The sequence below is a fragment of the Pleuronectes platessa genome, chromosome 16 (genome assembly GCF_947347685.1).
Source record: "Pleuronectes platessa chromosome 16, fPlePla1.1, whole genome shotgun sequence".
NCBI lineage: Eukaryota > Metazoa > Chordata > Actinopteri > Pleuronectiformes > Pleuronectidae > Pleuronectes > Pleuronectes platessa.
The window spans coordinates 12,005,971-12,020,063 of NC_070641.1; the positions used below are offsets into that span (position 1 = coordinate 12,005,971).

Genomic DNA, 14,093 nt, shown 5'->3' on the forward strand with positions numbered 1-14,093 from the left:
CGTCCTTTATTTCACCTAAAGATGATGGGGATTTTAGATTTTAGATAGATAGATAGATAGATAGATAGATAGATAGATAGATAGATCGATAGATAGATAGATAGATAGATAGATAGATAGATAGATAGATAGATAGATAGATAGATAGATAGATGGATAGATAGATAGATAGATAGATAGATAGATAGATAGATAGATAGATAGATAGATAGATGGATAGATAGATAGATAGATAGATAGATAGACAGATAGACAGATAGATAGATAGCAATAAAAAATAGAAAATCTGCAGTTACACAGTTAGTAGACAATTGTGCGATTATCTTGTACAGAGAGGGCAGAAATATTATTAAATATGATCACAAGTGGATTTGACTTCAGTCTCAAACTTCATTCTGTCGCTGACTATTTTATACAATAATGTTATTTTTGCAGAAATAATGTTAGCTTTTTCCCTGCATTGGAACGTGCATTAACATTCAGGTCACTTTAGGCCATTGTTATTAGAATGAGTTTTTAATTTTGCAGGATTAACTTGAAACTGATTCTTTACTAAATGTAAACTTGTCAAATGATTTGCATATCTCTGTCTCGGTCTAATTCGATGCTTGTGAATGACGAATCATCAGTCGGTGTTAATTAGTGTAATGAGAAACGTGCACCGTCACACGCACGCAGCCCGTCCCCGCACACTCCATCCATCCATCCGCCCACTGCGGAGGAGGCGGAGGGAAACAGGACGCAGCTGCTGCACGGTGCGCAGTTCACGGTCAAACTCTTCGCACACACACTCACACACACTGTTGTTTATCTGTCTGTCTCTCTCCTCCGGCTCCCCCCGCACTCACACAGCAGACTGTTGCGCGCCTCGTCCGCGGTGATCGTCCCGCACAGCGTCGGTGAGTGTCTGCGGGAGCATGGCTGCCATCAAGGCTCTGGAGCAGTGGTGCAGGCTGCAGTGCGACGGCTACAGAGATGTGGCCGTCACCAACATGACCACTTCATTCAGGAGCGGGCTGGCTTTCTGTGCCCTCATACACAAATACAGACCGGACCTCATGTGAGTATTCAGCTCAGGATGAAGGAGAGACAGCCATTAATATCTCTGAGTCTTGTAGTTTCCTCCAAGAGTTCATATCTGTCTGTGATCGTCAGTGATCAGTTTTATTCTAATCATCTTTAATCCTCTCCTGTGTGCTGTCATGTTATTATCTGAGCCAGTCATGTAAAAGTGTGTCTGTTGTTGCATAGAAAACACATTTGAGTTAAATTCCTCACTGTCCTGATGCTTTAAGCTTCATGAGGTGTTGTCCAACATGTCTGAGATCTGTGTCCATTGTGTTCCTGTCCAGAAACTATGACTCACTCAGAAAGGAGGATGTGTTCGAGAACAACAGACTGGTAAGTTGTTGGCGATTCTGTGGTATTGACTTCTGTGGTATTGCTCTCCACGATGAAGGAAAAACATTCCCACCTTATCCAGTCCAGACACAGCCGGCAAAAGTCTTCTTATGGCATTTATGCTGCTGGTTGATTTAATATTTTAATGTTGCAGCATTCAAACTTTATATATCTGAATCTGTACCTTCCCTCCGTGCAATTGACCTCGTTAATGTTCCTAACCCTTCCACGACCCGAGCGGCAGGGCCGGGACCTCTCCATTATTTAGTCTCCTTCCACTCCACCAGCTTCCTGTGAGGATGACAGGCCCCACGCAGGGCCACAGTGCGCTCTCTGCACGACTTCCTGCTTCTTCCTGGATGAACCGATGGCAACAAACCTGAGCTAGTGGGTGGGGGGGAGGCTCTCCAGGTCTATTCATTTTGAATGAGGCTTGTTGTCAGCCTGCCACTCGATCCACGTGATGAGGACGCTGTTGAACGTCTTGGGGGGGGGGGGGCAGGAAGAACCTAAAACCACGATTTGCGGTTTAAGTGTGTTTAAGTCTCTCATCAGCTGAAGATGCTCGCTGCACTGGAATATGAGAATGAGCCCGGTGTGGTAATTCACACCCTTCTATATTTCATGAATAGTCTCGAGTTACTTACAGGTGGTTGTTTTTCAGGAGCTGTTGAATAAGAGGTTGTTCTCTCTTCTGTAATTTTCTTCTCTTCTTTTTACGTCAACACTTTTCAGCGGGGCTTTGCTTTAAGTTTAATGAGCGTGTCACAGGCTGATCCTTCACAATGCCCTGGTATCCTGCTCCTTCCATCCCCATTCTTATCCCGACCAGCTCACAGGAAGTTCGCTATTCACTATACAGCTCCCTTTCCAGACCTCTCTGGGGCCGGGTCTATTTAAAGTCCACCGGCTGACATTTTTACACATGCTTTAATGGAAGGAGTCTGTGTGCCCATGGTTTTGTGTGGTAGTAAAAAAAAACATGCTTTGGTTGTGTTTACTCGGCCCAACACACACTACCATTAAACGTCCACTTGGCAGGAGTCGATGGCCGTTGGTTGAATTTTGGATTTCTCTCTTTCCTCTCAAGGCTTTTCAGGTCGCAGAGGAGAAGTTGGGGATCCCGGCCTTGTTAGATGCAGAAGACATGGTGGCCTTAAGGATCCCGGACAGGCTGAGCATTCTCACCTACGTCTCCCAATACTACAACTACTTCAAGGGACAAGCAAGTGAGAGCATGACCAATAACTGTGGAGCAGTCATGCACCACCACATTTAAGGCTCTTTCAGATAGGACACTGCATGTGCTGCACAAGGACAGTTCGTTTTTCCCCCCCGCTGCACTGAGCAAAGCGTAAAGTTCAATGTTAAACTTTGACCACTGAGCCAATAGAAACATAGCTTACAGCCAGACACCGAATGAACAATGCAGGACAATTTCACATTGTGTCCGAGTTCCCTGGGATGTACTTTTCCTCAGAAAGCTAAAAGTGTCCCGCTTATAGTACATGTAGTAATGTAGTTCCTGATTAAAATGTTGAAAAGTCCCCTTATTGTTCTGAGCCCAGTGGCAAGTGCAGCACAAACAGCATTCTATGTGAAAGGGCCAAAAGATTTTCCTTTATTCAGACCTTATTTGGGGAGCTGTCTGTTTGTGCCAGTCTTGTGAATGTAATATCTCCTAAAACAACTTGAATGAATTCCTCCAAATTTGGCAAACATGTCCACGAGGACTCCAGGATGAACTGATATGATTTTGGTGGTCAAAGGTGAAATGTCACCATAACCTCTCAAAACACATTTTGGCCTCTTGAACACAATAACTCAGCAACACCTCGAGGGACTTTGCCACAAACCAACACTGGGATGTAAAAAGGAACTGAGTTAGTTAAAGGTAGAAGGTCAATATATGGATGGATACTTTCCCTTCCGTTTTACAAATTACATCTGTCCAGACGAGAACACAAAATTGTCTCCAAACACTGAAAATAATTATGCAGGGCCAGTAGGTGGCGATAAAGTCTACATTAATACAACAAATGCCTGAGAAAAATATCGTGAGCAGGCTCGGTGAGCTAATTGAGTGAGCTTGTTGTTTTTGGTGCTACCTTGTTACGCAGAGCAACAGTGCACAAGGTAGCTCAAAGTGAGCTGTGACGTCATTGTTTCTAAAGTTTTTTGTAAATCTTCTCTTTAGAAGGCATTTGGAAAAAGTCTTATGACGCTGTTTGTGCGTGGGAGAGAGGGCAAAACGCACAGAGGAAAAAGTTTCACAAAACATCTGCATTAGTGTGTACAGGGTTTTAAACTCTGTGATGAACTGATTTTAGTGCTTGGGGGTCAAAGGTCACTCTGACACCACAAATCCCATTTTGTTAAATTGACAAACGTCTAATTGGATAAAATGATAGAATTTGGAGTCAAACATCAACCTCACTTTTGACCTCATAATTTCTGAAAAAAAAAAACATTTTCCTGGACATTATTTAATGTCATAATTCAGAAACAGATTGTGGCCATACTTCCTGCTAATGGACTGGTTTGGAGGATTCACACATCCATAAGTCCATCCTTGCAGTTTTCATGTATTTTTCGGCTGCAGGTGGACAGTATCTCTCCCGGTGTTTGACAGTAATGTGTTCTGCTCAGTGGGAGGTGTGAAGAGGCCAGCAGAGGGCTCCAAGGAGGAGCCGTCCGAGAAGAAGAATCTCCCTGTGGTCGCCAAACCCTTTGTGTCTAAAACCACGGCAGAGAATCGTTCACCGTCCACTCACACGGCTCAGACGTCCCCCAAACTGCCCAGAGCTGCTGCTCAGGTCAGGAATCAGCATCACGCGTTTACAGCCTTATAATGTCCATTTTTAAAAACCACCTATTTAAAGATCAGGTGGATTTTGACTATATTTCAGTGGGTCAGGTTTTGGATCCTCCTTTTCTTTCACAGAAGGTGGTTTTGGCAGAAAACGCGAACAAATCCGGGACTCTCAACAGCAAGTGTGTGGCATGCAAGAACCACGTCCATCTGGTGCAGAGGCACTTTGTGGAAGGCAAGCTCTTTCACAGGAGCTGTTTCAAGTAAGAACCGGATCCATATTCATTGGCACATTCCTGTCATGTGTTGTCTTTTTCACTGCTTTGGTAATTTGATATTGACACATTTCCTCCAGATGCAGCGAGTGCTCCGGCACGCTCCACGCAGGAGGCTACAAACTCGGGAAGACTCCGGACTCTTTCATCTGCAGCGCCCAGCACAAAAGTTGCAAACCTCCCTCCTCTGAGGTCGAGAGCAAAAACGTTCCCGCCACATCACCTGTGCGATCAAATGGTGCCAGCCAGACCCAGAATGCACTGCGGCCGCCGTCTGTGCTGTCAGCCCCGCTCAGTATCATCAAGAAGCAAGTCAGTGCGACTCCACCTCCCCTGGCCTGGACGTCGTCGGCCCAGAGGACGCAGGTGGCCCGGCAGAGGTTTTTCCAGACTGCTTCGCCGGTGACGCAGACCTCAGCTGACAACAGGAAGCCCACGGAGCCCTCAGGTGGTTGGGAGAGGCCAAAGGTCACGCTGAGCCTTAATGACGAGATGAGCAGAGCCAGGAACACAACTGGAAGGAAAGTAGCTGAAGAAAACTGCAACAACAACAACAAACGCGCGTTTACCGTCCGTTCGGCAGAGAGGCGGTGAGATTTGGACTTTCTGGAGACAGCTCGTCTTTTCCCCACTGTGTGTTGTTTCTGTATAATGACTTTTCTCATCGGGGCTGATGGCGAGGGCTTTCTCTCGCTGCAGGTTTGGAGACGGGCCAAGTTCAGCTGACAGCCCCGGGTCGAGAAAGGAGAAACGCAGCCAAGGCCCAGCAGGAAACCGGGCAGGACAGCGCTCCACCAGCCAGGCGGACAATAAGGAATCGCCACGTCTGAAGGCCGCAGACAAAGACGACACGGGGCCAACGACTGCACACGCAACCGCCAAAGGCAAGAGCTGCTAAATTCATTTTCAGTCATTCTTGATCCATTATTTGACATCGAGCCAGCATCCGCCCCCTCGCCCATTGTCCGCCTGTCTCAGAACGCATTCATAGAAAACAAAGCCCTTTTGTCACTGTCGCCCTATTTATACAGCCGGAGCATCTATCTGCGGCGCTGCTCGCTGACATTTTAATTTCTGTCTCACACTTGTAATGAACTTTCGGAGTTGAACTGTCATTCTCCGGGGAATGGATGTGCTTTAAAGACAGAGACACAATTAACTGTCGCCACAGTATGAGCACTGACAGAAGTCTCTCTATCACGGAGAGATGTTCTGCTGCTTGTTGATACGGACGAAACTCCAGTTGGTCTTGGAAATCAGGATTAACTCTCACATTTTTACAGAGTTTGTACATTTATCCATTAATTTCACGCACAGATTAGAGAATCATCTGTGGGTTTAGCACACATATGCAGGTTGAGGTCAGGGACGTATACGGTGAAAGAAATTAAACCAGTAATTGTTCTTCTGATCTGTTGTTTAAGAGGCAGACATGGAGAAGATCCCAGGAAGTTTTTTTCGTCGTATGGAAACTTTGAGTGCACGCCCCATTCATAAAACACTTTAAAATGAACGTTTTCTTGATTTAAAATAAATGATGATTTGTGACAGTGTGCATCTGATGGGATAATTCAGTGATGAGCTTTACCGCTTCTCCTTTTTCAGCGCTGAAACAATTAGTCAAAAATTCAGTTGGTTGATCGACAGAACAATTTAGATTATCAGTTGTTTATCGAGCCAGTTTGCTTCACTCTTAAATCTCATCCACTGCTTTCCTCTGTTTTTATATTAAAGTGCAGTGGCTGTTCTGAACCTGCCTGTTTGGAATGGGCTGGTTGCAGCTCTTCTTTATGAAGCTGTTAAAGATACCTGCAGTAAAAGATCAGCTGTGTGACTCCGCACCATCACTGCTGCACAAAGAGCTGTTTATTCAAAGTTTATCAATATTGAACATATCACGTCTACAAATCGCACAAAATTCAGCACTGCTTTTTTCTTGAACCCTTTAAAATAGAGAGATAATGAGACAAACAGTTCACGAGGTATTGTCTTTTTATGACTCTGATAGATAACAATTAACTAACAAATCTAGATTACAGATTAATTGCGATTTAAAATTTGAAGCTTATTAATATTTTATTGTAACTGTATTTTCATTTAATTTTTTTCCGCGCAATTGTGTCTCTACAGATCCGGTTTGCCGAGAGGGCCAATCAAAGATCTACCCTGTGAGAACCGAGCTCGCTCTAAAGTAAGAACCCCTCAATCATCTAATAATCAATGATCACTCCAGAACTCACTCAGCTGGGGAGCAGGAGGGTCACACGGGTGGAGACAAACATTTAGTCTTTCAAACGTCTGTGACCACTGAGCGTGTTCGTTCTCCAGAATGAGGAAAACCTCGAGCTTCATGCATCTCTGTTCTTGTCGACTGGCTCAGAGTGCGGCCGCTCGCTCTGTCCCACGTCCTAACAAACCCTGAGGAGGGCCCGGTCTGAACTTTCCCTTCTCCTAACACTCCACTCTCTCATTTCCAATCTCTGCTGCTGATCCCTCCATTCTTCTCCCCGCTCTTTATCATGCGAAGAGGTGAGGTCTTTTTTCCTTCTTCTCATTCCTGATTATCAGCGCTGTCAGTGTGTTACATGTCTGTCAGGTATGTTAACGGTCCCAGAATTATTGGCTCAATTCATGTGACTTTCTCACAGAGATGCTGAAGCTGAGCAACATCCGCCTGGATTCATGTCCTCGCCTTCTTCTACCGGGATTCCAACGAGGCCTCCCAGGTCCCCGGCTCCGGCGCCACCTCCGGTCTGCTTTGCTCTGTCTGACCCTGTGAACCTCATGGACGTCTCTCCACAGAAACCCCATCCCGACTCTGAAAACCTGGGTGAGTCACAGTTAATAATGGACAAAAGTATTATTGCTAAAAGTTCATGAAGCAACAAAAATAAGACTCGGGCGTGGCAACAGGTTATAGGCAAAGCTGGGAATTATCTGGGGCCCCGCAATAAAAGAGGGCCCCAGAGAAGAGCTGATTACGTTCGCCAAAGCAAGATAGATAGATAGATAGATAGATAGATAGATAGATAGATAGATTACTTTATTCATCCCCGATAGTCCCCAATAGTTTTGTGATTGTTGAGTGTTGTAATTGTTGAAAGGGTTCCGTGGGGGCTTCCTGCATACACACAGGCTGCAAAGTCCGATTTTTGTAGATTTTCTGTCCGATTTATCTGTAAACATAAGTAAAAACATCGGCTTCTTGAACACATAAACCTTTCCTGTCTTTTATTTCAGGTATTAAACATGGGACTGACTCACCTGTGAAATCCCCACCCGGACGTCCAGCTGTGGAATCGACAAGCTTCTCAACGACCACCACTCCAGGTTGGGTTCCATCTTTTTGAAAAATGTCATCCACAAAGCCACATATATACACTTACTGAAAACCACAGAATGGGACCCTCAGGGTGGCGCTAGAGGGAAGCGGCTCACCTAAGTTCATGCTACCCTCTAGAGCAGAGGTCTTCAACAGGGGGTCCGCGACCCCTAGGGGGTCCGTGGAGGTACTGCAGGGGGGTCGAAACATTTGGTTGATTAGACAAATAAAAAAAAAAATTCACCACAAATTTAAATGTCTTTAAATACACATTAACATGAATCCAATCCAACATATTGTAGCGAATGGGTAAATGGAGGCAGAAGACGTTATCGTTGAGTCAGCAATGCACACACCATGCATGTTTAGAATAAAAACATGAATATATGAACCTGTGTATTATTTGAATAGCTTAGTATTGAATGCACATTAACAGGGTAGCTATGTTTATACATGGCACTAGGCCCAGTTTAATGTAAAACAAAATGTAATGCAATATATATAGTAGGGGGTCCCTGCTCCATCTCTCCATCAGTTTGGGGGTCCTTGGCCTGAAAAACGTTGAAGACCTCTGCTCTAGAGACCATGCATGTCTGTAATATTGTAACCAGTTCAATAGGTGTTGAGATATTTCAGTTTGCACCAGAGAAGCAAGACAATATATGAGGCAACATCCACACAGACATGTTGCCATGTGTGAGTTTTTTTTCCTTTCTCATCAGGAGACATTAGTGGATTGAAGTTGCTGCCGATGTAAAACACATCAACCTTCCTCTCCTCAATTTAGGTTTTAAACGTGGGATTCGCTCGCCGGTGAAATCCCCCCCCAGACGTCCAGCTGTGGAATCTATCCGCATTTCAACGACCAGCTCGGGTCATGGACGTCCGTCTGGTTGGTTCCCAACTTCTTTGTTTTCTAGGCCTCAGCTAACTGATACATTTAAACCAAAAATAGATCAGGTGATGTGGTATATATGCGACAGTGCCTTTCCAAAAAGCTGCCATGAAAGGACCATCTAATCCTATTTGATCTACCTCCTAGGTGCTAAAAAGGGAAAGTATTTGTCAACCACCAACGCCTCCAGGACTGAAATGAGGTCACCCTCTGTAAGTTCCCTCCATTAAGTCTCTTAAGAGATTAATTAACAGCTCTACAAATATGCTTTCATCACATTCCCGGGTTAAAAAGGAAAAATGGACGACCTTCTTTACATTTAAGTAGCCAAAGTCTGGATTTTCAAATTAAAACGATCTTTACCTGACTGCGGCTTCCTTTTGTTTTTCTATCAGGTGAAGTCCTATCACGTCCCGGCGGAGCAGATCGAGAGGGAGCTGAGTGATATCGAGACGAACTTGGCTCAGTTGGAGAAGGAGGGTGTGGAGCTGGAAAAGGAGCTCCGCGGCTGTGAGGAGGGTACGTTTCCCCCGCTCTCACTCGAAATCCTCTTCCACTCCCTCCCTTTGCCTTGTTTAGACAAATAAAACCCGAATGTGGACAAATCAGAGACGAGCTTTTTCAATTTTGAAACCAGCCGCAGATGTCAGTGGAACATTTTGCTCTCCTGCAGTGGAGAGCCTCGCTGCAAACTCTAATTTTTTATTGAATTTGTGCAAACTGTCGATTCCCGCTGCTGCCTCGGTACCTCTAGTGCGGAGTTGTGTCCTGGTTGCTTCACACACACACACACACACATTTACTCACTGTCAGCTGGAGGTGTGTGTGTGTGTGTGCGGGGGGGTGGGGGGGGGGGGGGATTTACCTGCTATTTCTATTACTGTTTCTCCAGCCAAATGAGGTGAGAGGCACAGGCAGCCCACAGGGATGTTGCCTCTCTTCTTAGGGTAGTGGGAGTCGGGGGCCTGATTGCTTTCCTCAAGGTCAACACGACTTGGGTATAGTTATATATATATTTTTATTTTTTTCTTCCTCTACCTGCCACCCAGGATGCTTGAGTGTTCAATCCCTTGGCCAGAATTTGACATCAATTGCACAGCCACCTAGGAGATCATCTAACTCAACTGGAATTTGTCGGCGTGAAAAACTGAATCCTGGCAGAAGTTCAGTTCCTGTTTATTCTGGTGAAGGCAGACTGGTCCTCCAGTCCCAGTCTTGACTCTTGTTGTGTGTCTATTGGATTGATTGGTCAGTAATTGGGAATGGCCAATAATCATTTTTGTTTAAATCAATTCATCCACCTACTCAGGTTTCTCCAGTCGGACCTGGTGAGGCAGAAAATGCAAGCTGTCGAAACTGCCACCCAGCGTTGTGATGTTCTGAATGTTGTCGGTCACTAAACCACAAATACATAACAAATCTATTATATTAATACGAATATTTAAACTGTATTTAACATTGTAAATTGGATCTGCAATAGAATTTTCAATATTTGACTTTCTGAGCCGGGTCCCTTTTCTTTTTTTTTAAGAGAGCAATCACTATAAAAAAATAAATACATAGAGCTAATCCCTGCAGGAGTTTTGCTCGTTATTATTTAATAAACGATTAAGACAAATCTGCACTTCACTGTAATCCCTCAGTGTTAGTCTACAGCTACTCCATGTTAAAAGTTGCATTTAAAAGTATGCATCTACTGCAAATAACAGTTTTTGATTAACCTGCAAATCAGCTGCAACATATAATAATAATAATAATCTGAACATAGTGAAAAATATTTGTTAAAAGTGACATTTCAAAAGCCTGTTTTGTCTTAATGACTTAATCATTTTACAAATCACATTTGGTGCTTTGTATGGAAAGTGACTATTTTGATAATTGATCAACCAAACTATTCACACCCTGCTAAATAAAGCAGTGTCATGTTCTGTTTGAGGTGTTTACAACAGTGTCCAACCAACTAAGGACAAGTCAAGGTGTTGAAAGATGCTGTTCCATCACATGACAGTAATATTGACACTGAATGTAAAGAGTCAGATTAGCTGCAGCCTCCGAGGACGTCGTCTTCAGGTTTAGCTCCAGTCTCTAAAGAGGCTGTGCTGACATGGTCCCAGGAGGTTAGTCGCCTGTCACCGGCCACATTACACCAAAACCTCATTTGTAACTGCACTAAATGTTATTATTGTGCAACAAATACAGTCTAATGAAAACAAAGACTTGATGTGACAATGATAAAATGAGCCGTGATTCTTTTTCAATTTTTTATATTGGGGGGAAAACAGTATAATATAAATGACAACAGAATTATTCTGCCACTTAACCTGTTTTTATTTGACATTAGACGTGCACAGAACTGTATTTAAACAATGTTGTCTAAACAGTTTAATTTAACCCTGCAGAATTGCATTTTCTCAAATGTAACTGTAGAAGCTGAGGACACAGCAGTGGACTAAATTATATAATTAATAATTGTATAGGCAGCATTGGCATTATAAGTCATTATTGAACATTATCAATGATCACAATTTGTTTGTAAAGATACATTTTTGTGTTTGTATTTTTGGTTTTCAGAGGGAGAGGGGGACATATTGATGGACCCACTGATGGTTGACTGGTTCAACCTGATTCGAAGGAAGCAGATGTACATTAGAAAAGAGTCGGAGCTTGTATACACGTGAGTGAAAATCACCTCTTATTTTGAAATTCCAGTGCGAGGTAGACTTCAAACTTCTTCACTGTCAAACGAAATGCATCGGTTCAAGATTACAATCATTCTGGGAATCTCTGTAATTTCCATGATGAATTAGTTTTCGTGTCTTTGCATGTGATCGATGATCTATTTGTCCAGAGCCAGGACGCAGGAGCTGGAGCAGCAGCAGCCAGGTGTGGAGGGGGAACTTCGCCGGCTGCTGGAGACCCCAGGTGAGACACTGCAGGTTTTAACTGCAACTCTTTAACTTTTTTTACCCACTGGACGCTGAAATCAGCTCCGTGTCACAGATCATTTAAAATCCAGAGCGGATCGACAGCGGGAGACCACGTTGATGCAGATGCTGATGGAGATCGTGAACGGCAGAAATGCGATAGTGGAGGGTCTGGACGAAGACAGGCTGAGGTGACATGATGCGTCTTGTAATTGATTGATAAGAGAATCAGCACTATTTGGAGCAATGCTGTTTATATACTACAATCTAAATCTGACAGGTTTTTTATTTGTGATGAATTTCAGGGAAGTGGAGGAGGATCAGCAGTTGAATGAAATGATGAAAAATCTTGGTAAGTATCTTTTTATTTTAAACACGTTTTTGTTTCCATTTCCGAGTGTATTATTCTAATTATCTTTGTTGGTGAATAGGAGTAAAGAAAACTAAAAATAAGAGGAAGTCCTCCATCTCAAAACTGTTCAGACGAAGAAGTAAAAGACGAGTGGAATGATCCTCATGGGTTTTATTGTTTTTATTTTTGTTGTTATTTTTTAAATTGTATTTATATTCTTTATAAAGATTTTAAGTCTTTTTTATATCTACAGTAAGTGCTGCAGTAGATGGAGTGCTGATGTGAAGGCAAAGAAAGAAATTGGGAAACGTAATGTTTTTTTGTCTGCAGTTTCAGGTTGTTTTTTTGTGTTTTGCTAAAATGTTATTTAGGTTCAAGACTCACTTTCAGTTCTTGGTTTGTTGGTTTTTAAGTGCGTGAAAATTTCTGTATAGGTCACGATTTAATCTTAATTCTTTTACACATGGGGTGACATGTTTTTTATGATTGTTTTCATGGATAAAAAGGGGGAAAAAGAAGAGAGGTGTTTATTTACATGGCAAATCCTGCTGTTTCCTTTATATTGATACCGAGCTGGAGCACTCACTCAATGTATGGATCTTCCTGCTATGTAAAAATACTGTATATTTATTGCAATTTTGGAATGAGGCGTGTATATTTATAAGACCAGCATTTCAAATTAAAATGCAATTTCTCAAAACAAGTGGATGCTGGGAGTCGAAATGAACTATGGTGAAGTGTGAATTACAAAGGGAGCACTGGCTGTTCCACGTGCAAATGTGAATGAGGGGGAATAAATGTGTAATCCTTTCAACAGTCTCGATCCAAAATGAAATTAGTTCAGTATTTATTTAATAATGGATTTTAACAAATTTCCTGTAAGGATATTAGCAGCAGGAGGAGGGGGAGGAAAAAGAAGGAGAAAAAAGGAAACGCCTCGAACAATTGAGTTTGAATGGCTGTGGAGTGTAAAGTGAAGAGCCACACATGTTGAGCTGCCCGGCTGCAGCCCGGCTCGTTCCTCACCGTACTGTAGGTGGCAGCCTGGGTATGCAGTATCGCACCGGCGACAACTTGGAAATCCAATTTGCCACAGTACAGACAGTTAATTTCTTTTGCTAATTTTATAAATGCTGCAAAAAAAAAAAGAAAGAAGTGCTCGGCTGTGCTGATGCAATAATGTTATGTGAAAGAGGATTAGGTGGAGCAGTAGCTTATGGCCGGGGAAGGCTTATAAACTATAGGTTGTATGGAGCTCTTTATCTTCAAACCTGGTTTAATTAAACATTACTCTGTACTAATATCTGCATCAGAAATTGCTCGGCACCTGAGCTATTAAAAACGTTCAGGCGACACAACGTGAGGAAATGACATTCGCAGTGTTTGCAGGGAATGTGCTGTAATGTTGCGTATTCCAGAAGTGTGATTGAATGTACTTGTGCGACCGTATATATTTTCCAACTTGAAATCTGTTTTCCAATAAATCCTTTTTTTGAAGATTAGCGTGTGTAAGAGGGTTGAATTATTTACTCCATAACATCTTTTTACTACATATCCCAGAACTTCACTTTCCCATGTCCAGAGCATCACCGTTGATTCAACAGCCGCCGGGAAACCGACAATGCGGCGGCTGCTTTGCGTCAAAGCCGTGCGGCCGATCGCAGAGCTGCACCAGTGCACGCTTTTTTAATAAGGCCCCCTCAAAGACGGCATCAAGATAATTCACCGGCGTCCATAAATCGCAGCCACTTCCAAACTGCACATCCCTCATTTTGAGATGCATGAAATTGTGATCATGAACTTGGAACACAATCTTTCAGGCTGAGCAGAGTTGGGGATGATATTGGTACAAAAGTGCCACGCGTGATGCGGGTGACAGTCGAGACTGAATGTGTGATATTAGAGTTAATTAAAGCTTTGCGCCCCATCTCCTGCAAATGCTTGCACTTCTGCAATTAAGAATCAAAGGCGAGGGCTTAGTGTCAGGGGGGTGTCTAATACATGGTTTTAACAGGAGTGGGACCTGATTTGCCGAGCTCCTAGCGACAAGCATTAACAACAGCCTCAAATTAGAGGGACATTAATATTCATAAGTAAAACAATTCATCCTGT

The 14,093-nt window shown here is 43.2% G+C and overlaps 1 protein-coding gene across 1 annotated transcript; it reads left to right on the forward strand.

The window, feature by feature from the left end:
• The first annotated feature begins 904 nt into the window (after nt 1–904).
• micall2a (mical-like 2a) lies at nt 905–13,483 on the forward strand. Its single transcript, XM_053443412.1, has 18 exons — nt 905–1,060; nt 1,353–1,401; nt 2,492–2,630; nt 4,051–4,217; nt 4,346–4,476; nt 4,569–5,078; nt 5,188–5,372; nt 6,619–6,679; nt 7,137–7,318; nt 7,729–7,818; nt 8,598–8,702; nt 8,853–8,917; nt 9,101–9,224; nt 11,277–11,379; nt 11,554–11,627; nt 11,706–11,820; nt 11,935–11,981; nt 12,061–13,483. The coding sequence occupies exons 1-18, from the start codon at nt 918–920 to the stop codon at nt 12,138–12,140; spliced, it is 2,370 nt and encodes a 789-aa protein (XP_053299387.1). The 5' UTR covers nt 905–917; the 3' UTR covers nt 12,141–13,483.
• The last annotated feature ends 610 nt before the right edge of the window (nt 13,484–14,093 follow it).